Source organism: Aethalodelphis obliquidens, unplaced genomic scaffold (genome assembly GCF_003676395.1).
Source record: "Aethalodelphis obliquidens isolate GAN/ISIS:26980383/991018 unplaced genomic scaffold, ASM367639v1 scaffold23, whole genome shotgun sequence".
Classification (NCBI taxonomy): domain Eukaryota; kingdom Metazoa; phylum Chordata; class Mammalia; order Artiodactyla; family Delphinidae; genus Aethalodelphis; species Aethalodelphis obliquidens.
Genome location: NW_020837967.1, coordinates 8,302,507 through 8,325,545, shown reverse-complemented (window position 1 = coordinate 8,325,545; position 23,039 = coordinate 8,302,507). Strand labels below are relative to the sequence as shown.

At 39.3% G+C, this 23,039-nt stretch overlaps 1 protein-coding gene across 14 annotated transcripts in view; it reads right to left on the bottom strand.

Annotated features, from left to right (window-relative positions):
* ABI1 (abl interactor 1) overlaps nt 1-23,039 on the bottom strand; it is a 105,780-nt gene that overhangs the window by 62,372 nt on the left and 20,369 nt on the right. For 13 of the 14 annotated variants that reach the window (XM_027121681.1, XM_027121685.1, XM_027121682.1 and 10 more), the window contains exon 2: nt 171-338. The exons of the other annotated variant lie outside the window; for it this stretch is intronic. In XM_027121681.1, the coding sequence (XP_026977482.1) occupies nt 171-338 (168 nt within the window). The remainder of the gene's footprint in view (nt 1-170; nt 339-23,039) is intronic. 14 annotated transcript variants of the gene reach the window in all.

The window sequence follows — 23,039 nt, the reverse complement described above, 5'->3', positions numbered from 1 at the left end:
TTTAAAAAAAAAGAAGAGTAGGCTTACTGAACCCAAAGCTAAAGCTGAAAGCAGTAATGACTAGTCAGTCAGTAAGAAAATGAGTAAGGACTCCATATTTCTAGGCTACCTATTGATACTATATTGCCAGTTAATTAAATGTGAATTTAAAGCTTTTTACAAGCTGTTACCTGTGAGATATGATTGATGGAAGACTCCATTCTCCGAAGCTGAGAGGCTTGGATGTCCAGCAATTGGAGTACATTGTTAGCCAATGCATTTATTTGATAAGCAACACTAGCTAGGGATTGGGTTGTGTAGGCTTTGGTCTCTTCTAAAGCTTTTCTCTTGTCTGTAGCCTGAAATAAGAACAAAAACAACCAATATTTATTTAGGTTAACATTCATTAAACATCTGTTCTATAGAAAGGTAGAGTTATAATTTATATTTTTTAATAGAAAAGCCCAACTGAATCAAAAAATTTATCGGACCTGTCTGATGAACCACAAAGCACTCTACCCTTGGACCCTAATAAAGGCACGTGCCTCAGGTCCTACTGCTCACTCTCTGCCTGCACCCTGCACTGACCTCGCCACGTGTCCCCTCAAGGCATGCTGTGTATCTCCTCCAGGACCTGTGAGTAATAAATGTCTCTATTTCACTTTCCCTTCCAGTCTTTTGTTGAACCTTGAGCTCACCATCCATGACACCCTGGGGCTCTAATTAACAAATGTTAATTTAACAAAAAAATCACATCTACTAGTCCAGTGATATGGACTATAAATCCATTCTACCTTACATTCCTGTTTACATTAATCACCATCAGAAATCCAAACCCCCCATTAACCATTACAACCAAGCTTCTCATCTCCACAAAAACTACTGTAAATCTTATGACCCCACCCTTTACCCATCCATTCTTCCCAAACTCTAGTACACAACTCAGAGTCAAACAGTAAGAAATGTTCAGAGACAAAGTTCAGAGCAAAATTCAAATACAAGTGATAAACTCTGGGGGGCAGGGGGAGGTGGAGGGAATGGAGGGGGGCGGGGAGCAGGGTGGCCAGCAACTTGTATAACAATATGTAATCTAAAAATTAAAAGGCCGAGAATAAATAGAAACAATGGAACAGAGATCTAACAGTTCAAAAAAAAAAAAAAAAAAAAGAAGCAATGCAACCACTCTTAACCTTTTTTTAAAAAATCCAACATCGCTCATCACAGACAAGAAATGCAGATGCAAACTAATATGAGATATTATTTCTCACCTACCCATCCAGCAAAAATCCAAAAGTGGGACAAGGTACTCTGCAAAGTTGTGGGAAAGACTCTCTGATAATACTGCTGGTGATAGCCAGCAAAATTACACATGGACTTATTTTCTGTCCCAGTAATTTCACTTTTAGGAATCTATCTCAAATAATCACTGGCAAAAATATTATGTAATTATTCATTACAGCACTATTTGCAATAGAAAAGCCTAGAAACAACGGATATAACCAGTGATGGGGGACTGGTTGAATAAACTATGGGACCTCCAAACAGCAGAGTACTATACAGCTCTAAGAAGGAACGTTGAGGGATGTCGTTATTACCACTACACTCGATCTCCAGAATATTGCTAAGGTGAAAAAAAAAAAGATAGAAAATAAAAATGTTTATTGAATGCTATTACTTAAGAAATGGGGAAAGATACATAAATATATGTTTTTAGTTTTTAAGAAAAAAGGATAAAACATAACATCTTTAAAAAATAATTACATATGGGGTCGGGGGTAAATAGGTTGGCGAGAACATGGATAAGATTCTTTAAACATACCTTGTTTTTAGATTTGTTTTTGGAACTATGTAAATAATTCATACAATTATAACAAAATTAAATTTTAAAAAGGAATTTCCCAAAATTAAATGTAAAATTAATCAAATGAGCCTAACTGTGCATCCAATTAGTGGCTTAACCAGAAAGAAAATATCCTGAAAGTGGCTTCAAAGCACAGAAATTTTGATTGTACATTCTTTTTTTTTTTTTTTTTTTTTTCCGGTACGCAGGCCTCTCACTGTTGTGGCCTCTCCCGTTGCAGAGCACAGGCTCCAGCAGCGCAGGCCCAGCCGCTCCGCGGCATGTGGCATCTTCCCGGACCGGGGCACGAACTCGTGTCCCCTGCATCGGCAGGCAGACTCTCAACCACTGCGCCACCAGGGAAGCCCTGATTGTACATTCTTAATGGAGCTTATCCTTAGGACGAAAACAACTGAAAGAGGAAAACAAAAAAATACTAAAGCTGTTTTCAATCACTTTGTTGCTGATGGTTTTTTTGGAATTATTATCCTGAGACTATTGTTTGTGTAGTGTGGGACAAAGCAAGTCATTACTTATGTTTAAGTCATTGAGACCTGAGATGTTTGGCATAATTCAAAAGAGATTCTGATGTAAGAAGAATGAAGTTAAGAAAAAACTATAGCTCTGGATTTAAACTGAAAGCATTCACTTGAACCTAATTTTGATTTTATCACGTATTATATATCAATATCCTAACTCTGTCCAACGAAAAGGCCTAAATGTAAAACATGGTGACTGTAGTTAACACTGTACTGCATAACTGAAATCTGCTAATAGGGTAGAACTTACATGTTCTCAGCAAAAAAAAAAAAAAAGATATACATAAAGTGATGGATGTGTTAACTAAGTATTGTCAATGGAATGAGAGCAGATACAGGTGCTACTTCCAGGCCTAGACGTAAAAACTTCCCATGCGTCTTCCGATGCAATGGTTAAAGTAAAATGTAGCCCTACCAAAAAAGTAAAGCTGTATTTAACAGAAACCATTTTACACTGCTTCTATTTTGAATTTAAATTAATTAAAATCAAATAAAATTTTAAAATTCATTTTCCCAAACTAGCCACATTTTAAAGGCTCAAGAGCCATATGTAGATTGTGGCCTTACTGGAGACAGTGCAGTTCTAGTCACAGTTAATTTCCTCTACAGACCATGGATTTAAAAGTTAAATCTGCACAAGAATTACTGTTGTCACTTATTTCAGGTTTGTAAGTTTAGTATCCAATAGTTGGTCTCCCTCATTCTTTGGTGTTTTTTTTTTTTTTTTTTGCGGTATACGGGCCTCTCACTGTTGTGGCCTCTCCCGTTGTGGAACACAGGCTCCGGACACGCAGGCCCAGCGGCCATGGCTCACGGGCCCAGCCACTCCACGGCATGTGGGATTTTCCCAGACCGGGGCACGAACCCGTGTCCCCTGCATCGGCAGGCGGACTCTCAACCACTGTGCCACCAGGGAAGCCCTTCTTTGGTGCTTTTACTGTATTAACTACCAAGCAGCCTTAGTATGTTCCAAAGGATCACACAAAATGGATTATAAACCAGAAGACAAATAGCCAGCACTTCTCCAAGGAGCTGAAACAGACACTGTTAATCAATTATAGCAGTCTTCCTACAAAAGTCTATATACTTTTAACTAATCACTCTAGGAGCTGACACGTGATACGTAACCCATTTGCCATCCCTGTCTTATGCCACTTATGAAGTTTGCTTAAAATGGAAATAAAAGTATTCAGCTTTAAAGGAAAAGTTAATTATTTAAAAGAGCTAAACTCAAAATAAACAATGTAGCCAAGAACTAAACAGGAAATTCTTTAGATAACTGAATTTTCTGAAGAGCCCATATATAAAACTAGCTCTCTTCTTCCTCATTTATCCACCTGTGGATACCAAGCTTAGCTAGAGAAAAGAAACTTTTCAAGTAAAACTACTCCTATTAAGTCCTGTTCTTGCCCCTCAAGGTGACTACACAGGCAAAATAATCTCGTTTTTCACTCCCTAAAGTGGAAATTACGGAGTTATAAGCAATCTCTCTCATAACTATACATTTATCTTTAACCACACTTCCTCTCCCTCATTCTCAACCTTCACATACGACCACAAGAAAAACCTTTCTACCTCTATCACAAGTAATTACTTAAACCCCAAAAGAGATAGAGAGAACATCCTTGTCATGAGTATGCTTAAAAAGTAATGCAGGGGAAAAAAAAAAAAAAGTAATGCAGGGCTTCCCTGGTGGCACAGTGGTTAAGAATCTGTCTGCCAATTCAGGGGACACGGGTTCGAGCCCTGGTCCAGGAAGATCCCACATACCACAGAGCAACTAAGCCTGTGAGCCACAACTACTGAGCCTGTGCTCTAGAGCCCGTGAGCCACAACTACTGAGCCCGCATGCCACAACTACTGAAGCCCACGTGCCTAGGGCCCATGCTCCACAACAGAAGCCACCGCAGTGAGAAGCCTGCGCTCACCAGAACCAGAGAAAGCCCACGTGCAGCAACAAAGACCCAACTCAGCCAAAAATAAAATGAATTAAAAAATTTAAAAAGGAATGCATTCTAAGTGAAAAAAATACTATATGGTTTCATTTTTGCCTGCTTTTTTAACAGAGAGAGAGAGAGAAATTTAAAAGTTAATGTACCATGGTCCTATCATTCAAATTGACCTTGTTAACAGTTTAGTGTATTTTCTTCGAAGTCTCTCAAGTACATGTATGTATACAAGAATGTAAAACTTACCATACTCTATAGCTACATAACCTTTTTTCATTTAAAAATATACCATGAGCATTTTCCCATGTGCTATTTTTCTCTTCCTATTCTTTTTTAAAAAACAATTTTCAATAGCTTCATGATTATGGCAGTAACTGATTGTTGCCTACTCTCATTTTAATTCCTCTAGTATTAAGACCCTGATTTTAATCAGGGCATCAATGTGAAAAGCAAGTTCAAATCCAACTTCCTCTAAATAACCAAACAAGAGATGGCATTATTTCGTAGCTGTAGGAATCCAATGGAAAACATGTACAGTGAATTACAAATATCTCCTACTGTTCCCCTGGTTAGCACAGAGTCTTATATATATGTAGAAAGAGTAATATGATAACCCCATGTATCTGTCCTTCAACTTCAATAAATGTCATATTTAGTTTTAAAAATTCACATTTTACTTGGTTTTATAATGCTTGCAAAGTTTTATATCTAAAATATATTAAAAATTAAGTTTCACTGATTTTTAAATGAAGTCAGGACCCTTAGAAAATATCTTAAAATACCCATTTTAACACAGATTTTTTTTTAAGGAAGTTTTTCTTTTTTTATATAAATTTATTTATTTTATTTTTGGCTGTGTTGGATCTTCATTGCTGCGTGCAGGCTTGTCTATGGTTGTGGCGAGCAGGGGCTACTCTTCGTTGCAGTGCACAGCTTCTCATTGCAGTGGCTTCTCTTGTTGTGGAGCACGGGCTCTATGCATATGGGCTTCAGTAGTTGTGGCACACGGGCTCAGGAGTTGTGGCTCACAGGCTCTAGAGCACAGGCTCAGTAGTTGTGGCACACAGGCTTAGTTGCTCCGCGGCAGGTGGGATCTTCCCAGATGCAGGCGGATTCTTAACCACTGCGCCACCAGGGAAGCCCTAGATATTTTTATATCATATGAAATAAATACCAAAACATCAATACTGTCATTTTGCTCTAGCTCCACCTTAAATCTGTATTCCTCAAACACTACTACTGTTGATTTATTAAAAGTACTTGTTGGGACTTCTTGGTGGCTCAGTGGTTAAGAATCCGCCTGCCAATGCATGGGACATGGGTTCGAGCCCTGGTCCGGGAAGATCCCACATGCCGCGGAGCAACTAAGCCCATGTGCCACAACTACCGAGCCTGCGCTCTAGAGCCCGCGAGCCACAACTACTGAGCCTGCATGCTGCAACTGCTGAAGCCCAGGAGCCTAGAGCCGGTGCTCCACAACAAGAGAAGCCACCGCAGTGAGAAGCCTGCGCACCGCAACAAAGAGTAGCCCCCACTCGCTGCAACGAGAGCAAGCCCACACGCAGCAACAAAGACCCAACGCAGTCAAAAATAAAATAAATAAACAAATAAATAAATTTATTTTAAAAAAAAGTACTTGTTTATTGGGAATTTCCTGCAGGTCCAGTGGTTAGGACTCTGTGCTATCACTGCAGAGGGGGCAGGTTTGATCCCTGGTTGAGGAACTAAGATCCCTCAAGACACGCGGTGAGGCCAAAAGAAAAAAAGTATTTGTTTATTTATTTTACAAGTCTAATAAAACTAATCACTTTCTCCCAACTCTTCTCTGTAACATTTTAGCTGTATAATTAAGTTCCAAACAAACACTAACCTATAAACTAACTTTAAGAGCATCATTTCTAATATAGGGCCCAACTATTGCAAGATGTCCTACAGGGAAAACAGAGCCTATACCTAGCACATATCCTACAGTACTAGCCTAATAACATTTCAGAAAAATAGTATGACAAATTAAAATGTTCTCTTTCTTACTTACCTTGAACCTTCTTTAAAGTCTGACAAGAGGATTTGAAAATAGTTTGTTTTCTTTGAGGAACAATAATTTCTCTGTGTCCTAATTGCAAGTGGTTTAATAACCCTGCTTAGGTAACAAAACAGGGGTCTCATGGGCATTTAAAAAAAAAGTTTTAACCATCTTGCTTCTGTCTTTACCTTTCCTCCCACTCTTTGCAGAAATGTCACCACACTGTATCTGTTTAACAACTTCTAACTTAACTCTAATCCAAACTTGCCAGAAACTTTTCCAGTCAGTATTTTTCCCACAGAATATTTCAAATATTTAAGTAAGGTTTTTCCAATGAAAAAATGGAAGATATTTCATGATAATTCATTACAAAATAGCCCACATCTACCAAAAAACACCATATTTCAATGACTCCAACAAAACAGCTATGTCAGAGGCACCATTTTTATGTATCACTCAGGAAAAAACCTGCCAACTCAATTATGTCAGAATGCTTTCTTATGAAGAAATTTTATTTTATACTAAAAGAAAATGCTCTTTGGGATTTAGATGGTGAACTTTGTATGTCACTCTTAATCACAGAGTAATACCAGCTACAGAGCTCATTTTCAAATTTTTCCAACTTCCAAAACAAACTCTTTACATCTTTTGTTTTGTATGATTCAAGATGTAACCAAAGATTGTGCACAGCTCTTGACAGTCATGTCTATTCAGTTTCCTTAAAACTAGAATAACCCCTCCCAACCCTGACCTTTTTTTCTCTTTCAAAACATAGACATTATTTTAAAATTCCAGGCCAGCTGTCTTATAGGAAGTCCTACAACCTGGATTTGTCTGATTGTTTCCTCATGATCAGATTCAGATTAAACAGAGAGGCTGGAATAATATATAGGAGATGCTGTGAACTTCCTACTACGTGTGATACATCTTTTAAAATAAGGTTCCACCTTTATTCCCAGGACTTTGCTCCAAGCTCCTGACACTAATTCTGTAAACTTTGATGCTGGTGCTACCTTAATCTTACCAGGAGGTATCAAAAAAAAATTTTTTAAGAGAAAACCCAAGACTCTTTTCTTTCTTCAAATGTTCCTTAAATGGTTTGACTCTTTTCTTTCCTCAAATGGTCCTTAAATGGTTTGTTGACAGGTTGCAATAATACAGTTATACCAACAGCAAAACCACCCAAATTCATACAAAGACAACCGGGAACAATAACAACTGCTGCTTGGCTGATAGCTTTTTAAGGACAACATTAATTGTAAAATGCATCCCAGTTACAGAAATGTTAATATGCGGGGGTGAGGAGAAAGTTTCTTAGAACAGCTAAAATACACTCTATAAAGTTTAAAAACTCTTTTTATTTTTAAAGAAGTATGTTAATGGTAATGAGAAGGATTTAAAATGTCAACTTTTAATACCTGTAACAGGAGGAGTTTTATACACACAAAACAAAACATCTACTTTGCTGAAGGCCACCTAGGTATTTGGTTAGTTTGAGACTTGAGAAACTTTCCAGGAGGAATCCATAATCACTTTGTGGAGAGGGATGTGAGGATTCAGGAAAAAAGAGCACACAGGCCAAATCCTGGTTGGAGCCATGGGGATTAGGGTATGTATGCATACACTCAATACCTAGCTAACATTGAAAGGATCTAATTTTTCTCCAACACAATACCTATTCCAATAAAAATAAAAAGGAAACAAAAAGAAACCCTACCAAGTTACAGCAAATATCCAGCAAGAAGAATAAATTTTTGCATAACAATTCAGGTTGAAACCTAGTCACTGTAAGCTCTAGCACAGCTCCTCCCCACCACCTCCCACTTAAAGTAACTGCTAACTGCCTAATAGTCCTTTCATTCCCAGCAAAATCCAGGGGAAATCCCTGCTGCCTGTTGTGTCACACAGTTTTGAGGTACAGGCATGGGAGTTGTTGCACACGCTCTTCTTTAATTGAAGAGCTAACACAGAACAATCAACGGCTGGTATACTCATATATATACTTTGTTTTTAAATAAATTTATTTATTTATTTTTGGCTACGTTGGGTCTTCATTGCTGTGCGCGGGCTTTCTCTAGTTGCAGCGAGCAGGGGCTACTCTTCATTGTGGTGCGTGGGCTTCTCATTGCGGTGCATGCGCTTCTCATTGCGGTGGCTTCTCTTGTTGCCAAGCATGGGCTCTAGGCACACGGGCTTCAGTAGTTGTGGCTCGTGGGCTCTAGAACGCAGGCTCAGTAGTTGTGGCGCATGGGCTTCATTGCTCCACGGCATGTGGGATCTTCCTGGTCCAGGGCTCGAACTCATGTTCCCTGCATTGGCAGGCGGATTTTTAACCACTGTGCCACCAGGAAAGCCCGTTAGCTGGTATACTTATTAAATAACATTCCAAATTCAACTCTAACATAGATCATGTTTTTAAACCTTCACAAGTCAATTTATAACTCCAGGGCATTTCCAATAACCAAATAATTACATTCTGAAACTTTAGGTTTTACCCTAATTATAGCCTCAGTCAATGACACTTAATCCCGACTCATTCCTTTACCATCCTGTACCATACTACAGGATGGTAAAGGAATTATATTTATAAAAAACAGGCTTAATGAGAACCTGTAAAAACCCAGTTTTAGAAAGAGCAACTACATTTAAACACAAAATAAGTTAAATGTATTAAATAAGTTAAATAATGTCAGTGTATTGTTGACAGGATATATTGCACAGGAGTCCAAGACACTGGGTTCCTTCCATCAACTCCTTCCATGTTAACTAATTATCTTCTCATATAATCTTATTTCTTCTTAAAAGGAATTAAACTGAAAGAGCCATGACGATCAGGAGTGTTGCCTGGGCAAGCACTTTAACATTCTGCTGGAGGGTGCAATTAGATAATATGTATCATGGTTCTTTAAAATGCATATATTCTTCACTTCTAGGAATTACCCAAAAGAAATAAAAGGCCAAGTGCAAAGAAACCGTATGCTCAAGAATGTCCACACCTTTGTTTGTAACAGAAAAAAAACCCCACAAAACCTAGAAACAATCTAAATGGCCAATGACTGGTGGTTAAAATATTCATGTATTAGAATGCCGTGCAGTCAATAAAAGTGATCTAGGTATTTACCAACAAGGAAAATGCATTAAGTCAGAATTCAAACTGGGAAGTAGAACCACTATGAGTTACAGAATAAGAAATTATAGAATTTTACTTTACACAATTATAGGAATAGCTGGGAAAGTTGTGAAGGTCCCAGAGGGAAGTATGAGGATCAGAGAGTCATCAAATAGTCTATCTGAGACACCCAACACATCCAGCTGCAGAAAAGCAACTGCAACGGAAAGACTCATGGAGAGATCTGGGAAGCTGTAGGTCTCCCACCAGGTGAGTGGGCCTGATGCCACTGTTGATCAAATTATCAGCAACCAAGAAAGAGAGCTGGATGCAGAGCAAAGGAGACCAAGGTCAAGTTGGAACCCACCAACACCTCTGCATCTCTCACTGCATCTTACCACAAAAACCTTCAGAGGTTAGTGAGTATTGCTTACACAAATTCTCTTTTAGCCAATTCTAATCCACAAACATGCAGGGAAGGAACCATACTATAACTATGCCATACACAATTCCACCTTAAGTAAACTGATATAGTATGAACCACCGTGATACCCTCTGTCAATATGGTACACACACACCTCTGTCATCATATTCAGCTCCTAAATAAAAACAACAGCAAGGGCTTCCCTGGTGGTGCAGTGGTTGAGAGTCCGCCTGCCGCTGCGGGGGACGCAGGTTCGTGGTTCGTGCCCCGGTCCGGGAAGATCCCACATGCCGCGGAGCGTCTGGGCCTGTGAGCCATGGCCACTGAGCCTGCGCGTCCGGAGCCTGTGCTCCGCAGTGGGAGAGGCCACAGCAGTGAGAGGCCCGCGTACCACAAAAAAAAAAAAAAACAACAGCAAAATCACGCTTCAGTCTAACATAATGCAACCATCCCTCATACAACCAAAAAGATGCCATCTCCCCAAAAGAGAGTACAAAGTCTACTTTTCTCTTTGAGTAATGTTCTTTCCTTTCTTAGTTGAGTTGTACTTCCCCTTTGATATCCTGTAACTTAAATATTGAAATACAACGTTAACCACTAATAACACACCTTAAGTTAAATACAGAAGAATGGGGGGGCAGAGAATAGGTTACTATGTACACAAATATTAAGATACAGAACAAATATTCATAACTACTAGAGTTTTCATTCTATAACTGGTCATGAGGTCATAGCTGGTGTTTATCATAATTTTCTTCTCCTACTATCCATTACATATTTCATTTGCCCTCAGCAATCACCTCATATGGTTGTTGTTCTTGCCTGGTGGGCTGACTCAAACCTTCTCTGCCATTAGCAGTCCTACTTGTAATGGGTTGTTTTTTGTTTTGCATTAACTTTTTTATCATAGGAGACAGGAGTGGTAAAAGGCACTCCAGAGGATCTCCTGCATTCCAGACATACTCCTCTTTACCCCCATTGTGCAGTAGCAACCCAATTTCCACTTGAGAGTCAGGATCAATCACAGTAACCAATACAGTAATCTCCTGCTTTGCCTGTTAGTTCACTGGCACGAGGAAGCCAAAGTGACTGGTGCTCAACTTCCAGTTTAATAGAACCAGCACTGCATTCCCCAATGAAAGCATTCCTCTCTTTGGAACTAAGAACTCTAAACCAGCATGCCCCAGAGTTGTGAATACAGAAGAAAAATTTTTGGTAGTGGATCATTACGGGTAATCGTGAGAAAACGTCACCTCGTTTCCACCTCTTGATTCCCTGACATATGAATGCTGGCTACAAGAGAAACCCCACCACACACCGGTGGCTGATTCAGAGACTAGACCACATCTTAGAGAACACTACCCCAACACTGCAAAGAATTGCCACCAACTGGGCAGTGAGTCCTCAAAAGGACATTCCACTGTTCTATCAATTCAGCTCCTTCAGGCTAATGGGGAACAAGGTAAGACCAGGGATTCCGTGAACATGAACCCAATGACACATTTCACTTGCTGTAAAATGAACTGCCTGGTCAGAAGCAATGTGATATCAAATACCAAGACATAATTAACACATTCTGAAAGTCACAAAGAGTTTTGGCAGAAACAATGCAGAGAGGGAAAGCAAATCCATACCCAGAGTAAGCAGCTTTTTCAGGGAGAAAAAAGTGCTGTCCTCTCCATTATGGAAGTAGTCCAATGCCAACCACCTGCCACCAGATATCTGGCTGGTCCCTCCAGAGGAATGGTGCCCTCTTAGGGGGTCATTGGTGGCTCTCTGCTATTGGCAAGGTGTTCATTCAGCAGTAGCAGTAGCCAGGTTGGTCTGGTGAGTGGAAAACGATGTTTCTGAGTATATGCACAATCTCCATGCCTGCCACCAGTGTCTTTTTCATGAGCTCGCTGGGCAAGGACAGAGGTGGATAGGGAAAGAGGGTGAAATCCAGAGGTAACGTCCTGTCCACCTGATCACTAAGATCCTTCTCTGCTGAGGCTGCTCTTTGATGGGCATTCACAATGAACACAAATATTACTCTGTGTCCGTTTGGAAGCATATCTATGTATCTATTCCCCATACTTCCAATTATGTTCCTTCCAAGCCCATCATCAATTAGCCGAATGATTAGCTACTGCCATGAATTAGAGTGGGTCCACATCTCTAACCATCTCTTTCAAGACAAAACAACTAGGTGCACTGCTCAAAGATCTACCAGTGGTTTGCAACAAGTATTTATAGCACAGGGAACTATATTCAATATCTTGTAATAACCTATAATGGAAAACAATCTGAAAGAAAAAATATATATATATATAACTGAATCACTTTGCTGTACACCTGAAACTAACACAGTATTGTGTATTAACTATACGTCAATAAAAAAAAAAAAGATCTATCCACTGGGAGAATTTCCCTTCACCACTGCCCTTCTGGGTAACTGCTGAGTATGGCTATAATGCTACAGATGTCCATCTTCAGGTGGTACCAGCATATTATGTAGAACCATCTGTAAACTAGACCAAAGTGTTTTCTTCCTCAGTCGACTGGGACTCCTCATGAGGCCATAGGTGTGGGGTGAGAGTGAAGAAGCAAAGAAACAGGAGTATGAGTATACACCATATGGAGTACACACTACAAGAGAAGGTATATAAAATACTTAGTAATAAAAGCAAGATATAGGGCTTCCCTGGTGGCGCAGTGGTTGAGAGTCCGCCTGCCAATGCAGGGGACACGGGTTCATACCCTGGTCCATGAGGATCCCACATGCCACGGAGCGGCTGGGCCTGTGAGCCATGGCCGCTGAGCCTGCGCGTCCGGAGCCTGTGCTCCGCAACGGGAGAAGTCACAACAGTGAGAGGCCCGCGTACCGCAGAAAAAAAAAAAAAAGCAAGATATAAAATGATTATGTATTTGCTTTTTTAAAAGAAATGTGTATACACCTCAGAAAAGGTCTAAAAGGAAATGTATCAATACAGTAGTGGTCATCTCTGGGTGATTTTTAAATATTCTTTATATTTCTCTATATCCAATATTTTAAATGATCATTACTCCAATAACAAGCAAAAATGATTATTTTTACTAAGAGAATTCTCTTGGTATAATCTTAATGGGAAAAAAAACAGAATATATATTTGTGTATATACTCTGACCTAATTTTCTTTGGTATAATTAAATACCTACACAAGCTAACTCATCAGATAATGAGAGAAGATACATCAGCATGTTAACAGCTGGATTATAAATGATCTGTGTTTTCATCCTTATCCTTCTGTGACATTTCCAAATGTTCAACAATAACCATGTAACATTTTTGCAGACACCAGGAGACTAAGAAGGCAGTCTTAGTACAGCATGAGGGGGAAACAGAATTTGAATCCTTGATGACACTGAGCTAAAGAATTAACCAACAGTAGGATAATCTTACCTTGGAATTTCTTGTAATACAAAGTAACAATAAATGTTTCTTATTGTTTAATCTTAATTGAGATGAGTTTACTACCTGCAAACCTAATGCATCCTAAATGACTTAACTTTTTTTTTTTTTTTTGTGGTACGCGGGCCTCTCACTGCTGTGGCCTCTCCCGTCACAGAGCACAGGCTCCAGACGCGCAGGCTCAGCGGCCATGGCTCACAGGCCCAGCCGCTCCGCGGCACGCGGGATCCTCCCGGACCGGGGCACGAACCCGTGTCCCCTGCATCGGCAGGCGGACTCTCAACCACTGTGCCACCAGGGAAGCCCATGACTTAACTTTTATATGAGGGAGGGGGAGAGTAAGTTTCCCAAAAAGAGTCTTGGTTAAACTAGAAATTAACAATTTATAGTAATACTCCTAGTCATATAGACACAAAAAAAAAATCTATTAGAGTAACTTCCAAATTACCAAGACTATTTTCCAAACTAATCCACTAATTTATAGCTGACTGTGTTATTCATTACAATTTATCTGAAAAATCAGCCTAGTTTGCCCTTCCCACAAGGCAATTATATTTTAATCTGTATTAGTCTGCTCAGGCTGCCGTAACAAAATACCACAGACTGACTGGCTTAAACAACAGAAATTTATTTTCTCACAGTTCTAGAGACTGGAAAATCCAAGATCAGGCTTCTGTTTCTGGAGCTCTCTTCCTGGCTTGCAGAGACAGTCACCTTTCTCACTGCGTCCTCATCCTCTGGTGTCTCTTCCTCTTTTATAATAAGGACACCAGTTCTGTTGGACCAGAGCTCCATCCTATGACCTCATTTAACCTTAATCACCTCTTCAAAGGCCCTATCTCCAACACAGTAGTTATACGGGTGGGGGGGTTAGGGCTTCAACATATAAATTTGGGAGCAGGGGGCATAATTCAATCCATACCATCATTTTTCTTCTTGAACATTAAGAAATATATCCTCTTACGAATACCCAAAATGTACTCCTGATAGTAATACTTTTAACAGCATGTATTACTGGTTTTCAAAGCATTTTTCACATAGTAAACTAAGCAGACATCCTCGTTTCACAGATAAGGCACTATGTAAAGCTCAGAGATACTAATTTGTCCAAAGATCCCCTAAACGGTAAATGGTGGAGCTAGGACTGTGTACCACACAGCTCTTAATCTTGTCATATGCACTTAAAAGATAGGAATTTTATTTAACCTAATGTTCTGAACAACAGAAGCAGCTTGGGGTCAGAAAGAGGAAGGTCAGAAAGAGCAAAGGACAGAGTTCAAAGCAGAATGAAATTAACAGGAACATTAGCTTGGAGGTAAGCAAGCTTAGTCAGCAGGCTCAACGGAGAAGGAAATATGCCACAAGGCTAGAGTAATCCTACAGACCCTTGAGGAATTTGGGCTTCATCCTGAGGCTAAAGGGGAGCCACTGAAGGATTTTCAGAAAGAAAAGACATGACTAGTTTTTGGCTTTAGAAAGATCACCTCAGTTGCAGTTTTACCAAGTGGACTGTGGAAATACAGACGAGAATGGAGACAGAATTCTGTTATAATATGTACTCTGCACCACACACAAGAAAGTCATCTTTATGTTAAATACCCCACGAAGACAACTAACAATGAGGAGAAAGAAATTTGGTGAGGTTAAGTAACTTGCCCAAAGGAGCACTGCTAGGAAGGAATAGAGCCACCAGGTCTCCAAAGGCCATGGTCTCCCCTATGCCACACTGCCTCCCAGTCTACAATTCTAAGAGTGAACAAAGTATAGTTCTAATGTGTCACAGTGAAACCACTGAAATATTTCGTCTAAGATGAGCCACCCCAAGTCATCATTAACTAATTTGTGCACCACATGAATTTTAATTAACTGGAAGGGAAAAAAGAATAGAGTGAGAAAGCTGACTTTCTCCAGATAGCTGAGAATGTTTCTGATCTACGAAACAATTAATGCTCTATATACGGGATCTATAAATGAAAAAAAAAAAACTTAAACATTTAACACTTTTCTAAGTTATTCCTCAATAAAGGAACAAATTCACATCTTTAATTCATACCCAAATAAATGTGACTTTGCTAGGAAATTACTAAAGGAATATAATGCATCATTTCAAAAACTACAAGGTAAGGTAGTAGTTAACACTGTCACAGTCAGCACCACCCTTAATTAACTAACTTAAGAAAAACAAAGTACTTCTGCTTAAAAAAAAAATCAAGGTTCTATAAATATCAACAAAAGTACCTTGTGCTACCACTGACTCTGCCTATTTCCTCACTCACACCAGCTTACAATATAAGTCTCACAGAATCAGTCTTGGCTATCTCCATCCGAGTGATTCATTAACCACATTTTCCAAACCAAAAATCATAACTAGTATGACACTATCTGACAAACTACCTTTACCCTAATTTCTTAATCTGTTATATAAAAGTATAAGAATTACAACAGTATGAATCAATTAACAAATCTTTACTGAAATCAACTAAATTTTCTAAATTACAGACAGCTATTCCCAAAAACTGTGAGACAGAGAGTCATTTTTACAACTACTCCAAAAAATCTAAGACATGAACAGAGGAACATTCTGTTAACACCCATCAGTTATAAAAATAGAGACAAAAGAAGGAAAAATATTTTATTAACAAATTACCACAAATTGAATCCAAACCAAATAATTTAACCAATCAGAAATCTAAGTACCAATTAGGGAGATACAATAATATTAAAAAGAAAGCCATCTAACAAAATATGTACAAGACCTATTTGAGGAAAACTACAAAACTCTGATGAAAGAAATCAAAAAACTAAATAAATGGAGAGATAATCCACGGTCATGCGTAAGAAGACTTGATATTGTCAAGACATTACTTCTCCCCACCTTGATCTATAGATTCAATGGAATCCTAATCAAAACCCCAGGAAGTTATTGTGTGAATATCAACAAAGGTAATTCTAAAGTTTATACACAAAGATGATGTCATCCAGATAGCCGAGTGAGACACCCCTCATCGTATCCACCTTCAACAACAATTTTGCATCCGTCCTTGGGCAAAAGGGAGCTGTGGGATCCAAAGAGACTATAAAACTCAGGAGCAGTCCAAGATCAAGGAGAGCTGTTTTAAGACAGACCTGTACCCACGGTCTCAGCTACAGACTCAGAACCAACTTTATATCAGAGGCCATGGCTATAGCCCCATTTAGCTTTGGTTCTGACACCAGCACCATATGCCAAGGGGCATGGGAGGACTCTTACCCACCAGTACATCAGGTAATACACATACATTCAGTCTCAGATGTGAACCATGAACTGGCCTGTGAATGAGCTCCAGCCCCTCGCAGCTGCAGTCCAGGAGCCTCTAGAGAACACTAATTTAGACAATCACCCACAGATTAGAGAACCTTTGTGGAAGTCTAGGAGTCCAGTTGAGAAGTTCCAGCCCACCAATGGAACAAAAGAAATCTGAGATAAGATGCATTGGAAAGGGTAAGAAGCACAGTTTGATTTTACCCGCTTTACCCATCCCTTCAAGGCAGCACAGCTCAGAACCAAGAGAACACTTCTCAGCCAATGACTTCCCCCTCGAGGTAAAGTGAGAGCAGGTGAGGGAACGCCTAGCTTCCCCAGCTGTGTGACACACTGCCAAAGAAGCCCCGTCCAGAATACTGAGTCATGAGCAGCAAAACTAGGAGGTGGTGAGTGGCTGGGAGACCAGCAGCCAGACCTTGGTGCGGAACACAACAGAAGGGATGTGGATCCTACTAAGCATGTCAAGGGCTCCATTAGGAGGCCCAAGCACAAGCTCCTGGGGATGCTCTGCCCACAGATATCCCCACACTGGCCCACAGGTGCCACCAGTGCCCCTCATGCCCGACCCCACATACCCCACCTCATGACGGGCTCCCGTGAGCGCTCCACACAGTACCAAGAGTGAGCTTTTGCAGCAGGCTACTGAGCACACATAGAAAGCCAGCCTGAACCTGCAGGCCTGGGAGAGACCATAAACTTGAGCCATAAGCACCACCCTCAGGAAAGCAAAAAGGAGGCTGTCAGCATCCGGCCTGGTACTTTGCAGGATCAAGAGAATGCAAACAAGCTTAAGAATTCTGTCACAAGGAGGAGCAAGAAATGTGGAGCAGGAATACCCATAGAAGATATATCAAAGCCTCGGAATCCCTAGCACATCTGACAGAAGATGTTTCTCTCCTGCAGTCAATTAGTAAAAACTGGAGGAGCTGACTGCTACTTCAAGTGTGAAGACAGCAACACAAGAATTCAAAGAATATGAAAATTCAAGAGAAAATGACACAATCAAAGGCTCACAATTTTCCAGTAACCAATCCCGAAGACATGGAGTTCTGTGATTTACCCAATAAAGAATTCAAAACAGGTGTTTCAAGGAAGCTCAATGAGCTACAAGAAATCAAAGATAATGTAACGAAATCAGTAAACACATGAACAAAAATGAGAAATTTAACAAAGAGACAGAAATCATAATAAAGAAACAAATTCTGGAGCAAAAAAATGCAATAAATGAAATAAAAAATGCAACAGAGACCATCAACAGCAGCATGGATCAATCAGAAGAAAGAATCTGTTAAGTAGGAGACAGGAACTTTGAAATTATCCAATCACAGGAGAAAAAAGAATGAAAAAGACTGGGAAAAGCCTATGTGATTTTGGGGATCTGATAAAAAGAAATTTGTGAATTATTGGAGTCCCACAGGAGAAGAGAGGGAGAAGAGGGCAAAAAGTATTTTTAAAGAAATAATAGCATAGAACTTCACAAATCTGGGGAGAGATTTGGACACCCAAGTTCATGAAGCTCACACGTTCCCAAACAAATTTAAATCAAATCTTCCGCAAGGAACATTATAATGAAACTGTCAAAAAATCAAAGACAAAGAGACTCTTAAAAGCAGCAAGAGAAAAGAAGCTTGTCACCTACAAAAGAATACCAATAAGGCTATCAGCAGATTTCTCAGCAGAAACCTTACAGGCCAGGGGAGAACAGGATGATACATTCAAGGTGCTTAAAGAAAAAACTGCCAACCATGATTACTTTATCCAGCAAAGTTGTCTTTCAGAAACAAATGAGATATAAAGACTTTTCCAGACAAACAAAAGCTGAGGGAGGTCATCACCACTAGGTCTGCCTTATGAGACATGCTGAAAGGAGTTCTTCAACATGAAATGAAAGGATGCTAATTAGCAACATGAAAATATACAACACACTGGTACAGGTAAGTATATCCTATCCAACAGCAGCAGAATACACATTCCTCTCAAGCACACACAGGTCATTCTCCAGGATAGAATCCATGTCAGTCACAAAACAAGTCTTAGCAAATTTAAAGAAACTGAAATCATACCAAGAATCTTTTCTGACCACAATGGTATGAAACTAGATACCAATAACAGAAGGAAAACCGGAAAATCCACAAATATGTAGAAATTAAAAAACACACACCCGAACAACCAATGGATCAGAAAAGAAAACAAAAGGGAAATCAAAAAACATCCTGAAACAAAATGGAAATACAATTTATGGGATACAGCAAAAACAGCTGTAAGAGAGAAGTTTATAGCAATAAATGTCTACATTAAAGGGAATTCCCTGGTGGTCTAGTGCTTAGAACTTGGTGCTTTCACTGCCGTTGCCCGGGTTCAATCCCTGGTCGGGGAACTAAGTTCCCGCAAAGCATGTGGCGCAGCCAAAATAAATTAAAAAGAAATGCATTTTAAAATAAATGTCTGGGGCTTCCCTGGTGGTGCAGGGGTTAAGAGTCCGCCTGCCGATGCAGGGGACACGGGTTTGTGCCCCGGTCCGGGAAGATCCCACATGCCGCGGAGTGGCTAGGCCCGTGAGCCATGGCCGCTGAGCCTATGCGTCCGGAGCCTGTGCTCCACAACGGGAGAGGCCACAACAGTGAGAGGCCCGCGTACCACAAAAAAAATAATAATAAAAATAAAATAAAATAAATGTCTACATTAAGAAAAATATCTCAGATAAACAATCTGACATCACACTTCAAGAAAAAAACAAGAACAACCTAAGCCTAAAGTTAGCAGAAGGAAGGAAATAAAGATCAGAGTGGAAAAAAATGAAATAGAGACCAGAAAAAATAGGAAAGACCAATGACACAAAGATCTGGCTTTTCAAAGAGACAAACTAAATTGACAAACCTTTAGTAAGACTAAGGGGAAAAAGACATGAATAAATAAAATCAGAAGGCTTCCCTGGTGGCGCAGTGGTTGAGAGTCCGCCTGCCGATGCAGGGGACACGGGTTCGTGCCCCGGTCCGGGAAGATCCCACATGCCGCGGAGCGGCTGGGCCCATGAGCCATGGTCGCTGAGCCTGCGCGTCCGGAGCCTGTGCTCCACAACGGGAGAGGCCACAACAGTGAGAGGCCCGCGTACCGCAAAAAATAAATAAATAAATAAATAAAATCAGAAAGTACAGTGGAGACATACAACTCATACAATAGAAACATTAAAAAAATCATAAGAGATTCCAATAAACAATTATACACCAACAAACTGGATAACCTAGAAGAAACGGATAAATTCCTAGAAACATACAACCTACCAAGACTGAATCATGAAGAACTAGAAAATCTGAACAGACCAATAACAAGTAAGGAGACTGAATCAATAATCAAAAATTTCCCAACAAAGAAAAGCCCATTACCAGATGGTTTCTCCCGTGAATTCTACTAAACATTCAAAAAGGAATTAACATCAATCTTTCACAGGCTTCCAAAATAAATGAAGAGGGAACACTCTCAAATTCATTTTACAAGGCCAGCATTATCCAGATAAGAAAACTACAAGAAAAAAAAAAATTACAGGCCCATATCCCTGTTGAATAAACATGCAAAAATTCTCAACAAATATTAGCTACCTGTATTCGACAGCACAATAAAAGGGCCATACCCCATGATCAAGTGGGATTTATCCCTAGGATTCAAGAACAGTTCAACATAAACACCTAACATATGCAATAAGTGCGATGCATATTAATAGAATGAAAGATAAAAATCATATGATCTCATTAGATGCAGAAAAAGCATTTGACAGAATTCAACATCCTCTCATGATAAAAACTCTCAACAAATTGGGTACAGACAGAATGTAGCTCAACATGATGAAGGCCACAGATGACACCACCATACTCTAAGGTGAGAGTTTCAAAGTTTCTCTTCTAAGATCAGGAATAAGACAAAGGGTGCCCACACTCACCACCTCTATTCTATTGTACTTAGTACTGGAAGTCCTAGTCAGAGCAATTAGGCCAGAAAAAGAAATAAAAGGCATTCAAATCAGAAAGGATACACAAAACAGTCTGTTCACAAATGATATGATCTGTATACGAAATGCTAAAGACTCCAACAAAAAAAAATAGAATAAAAGAACTCAGTAAATTTGCAGGATACAAAATCAGCACACAGAAATCAGTTGCCTTCCTATACACTAATAATAATATATCTGAAAAAGAAATTTGTTTAAATCCCATTAATAGCATACAAAACATCAAAAACAATAAAATACAATTTTTTGTACTGGTTTGTATGGATGCTATACAATAACATCAAAAATAACAATAATATATAGGAATAAACTTAATCCAAGAGGTAAAAGAACTATACTGTAAAAACCATGTGACTTTGAAAAAAGAAACTGAAGACACAAATAAATGAAAAGATTTATCATGTTCATGGATTGGAAAAATTAGTATTGTTAAAATGTCCACACTACCCAAAGCCATCTATAGATTCAATGCAAGCCCTATCAGATTTTCAAAAGCACTTTTCACAGATAGAAAAAACATCCTAAATTTTGTATTGGAACTACAATATATTGGAAAAAGCAATCCTGAGGAAGAAGAACAAAGGTGGAGGCATCACACTTCCTGATTTTAAACTATATTACAAAATGATACTAATCAAAAAAATTATGTATATATAAAATATACATACATATAGTACTAGTGTAAAAACAGATACAAAGACCAATATAACAGAATTAAGAGCCCAGATATTAACCCTCACATATACAGTCAAGTAATATTTGACAAGGGAGCCAAAAATACCCAATGGGGAAAGGATAATCTCTTCAATAAATGGTGTTGAGAAAACTGAATATTCACATGCAAAAGAATGAAACTGGACACCTATCTTACACCACTCACAAAAATCAACTCAAAAAAGGATTAAACGTAAGACCTAACACCATAAAACTCCTAGAAGAACACAGAAAAAAGGCTCCCTAACATTAGTCTTGACAGTGACTTTCTGGATATGACACCAAAAGCACATGCAAAAAACCCAAAAATAAATAGGTGGGACTATATCAAAATAAAAGGCTACAACACAGCAAAAGAAACCATCAACAAAATGAAAAGGCAACCTACAGGATGGGAGAAAATATTTGAAATCCGTCTATCAGGTAAGGGGTTAATATTGAAAATATACGAAGAACTCACATAATTCAATAGCAAAAAAAAATTTTTTTTTTAATTTAAAAATGGGCAGAGGACCTGAATAGACATTTTTCCAAAGAAGACATACGAATGGTCAACAGGTACATGAAAAGAGGCTCAACATCACAAATCAACAAGGAAATGCAAATCAAAACCACACCTCACACCTGTCAGAATGGCTATCATCAAAAAGACAAGACATAGGGCTTCCCTGGTGGCGCAATGGTTGGGAATCCGCCTGCCGATGCAGGGGATGCGGGTTCGTGCCCCGATCTGGGGGGATCCCGTGTGCCATGGTCGCTGAGCCTGTGCGTCCGGAGCCTGTGCTCCACAACGGGAGAGGCCACAGCAGTGAGAGGCCCGCGTAGCGCCAAAAAAAAAAAAAAAAAAGACAAGACATAACAAGCACTGGCAAGGATGTGGAGAAAAGGGAACCCTTGTGTCCTGTTGGTGGGATATAAATTGGTATGCCCACCATGGAAAACAGTATGGAGGCTTTCAAAAATTTTAAAACAGGACTACCATATGATCCAGAAATCCCATTTCTGGGTGTATATCCAAAGGAAATGAAATCAGGATCTCAAAAGGATAACTGCACTCCCATGTTCACTGCATTATTCATGATGGCCAAGATACGGAAACAAGCTTAACAAACTTAAATGTTCATCTACAAATGAATGGATAAAGATATGGTGTGTATATATACACACACACACACACACACACACACACACACACACACACACAGGATTATTTCTCAGCCACCAGAAAGAGCAAATCCTGCTATCTGCAACAGCATGGATGGACCTTGAGGGAATTATGCTAAGTGAAATAAGTCAGATAGAGAAAGACAAATATTGTATAATATCACTTATATGTGGAATCTTAAAAAGCTGAACTCAGATAAACAGAGAGTAGAATGGTAGTTGCCAAGGGTGGTGGGGAATGGGAAAATGTTGGTGAAAGGGTACAAACTTCCAGTTATGAGATGACTAAGTTCTGGGGATCTAATGTATAGCTTGGTGACAATAATTAACAATACTGTATTATATATTTGAAAGTTGCTTTCTCCAAAAAACAAAATGGTAATTATGTGAGGTGATGGACGTATTAACTAACCCTACTGTGGTAATCGCTTGGTAATGTGTACGTGTATCAAATCACCATGTTATATAACTTAAACTTTTACACAATATTGCATGTCAATTGTATATCAATAAAGATTGAAATTTTTAATAAATATAGTTTATCTAGAGAGTCAAAGGACC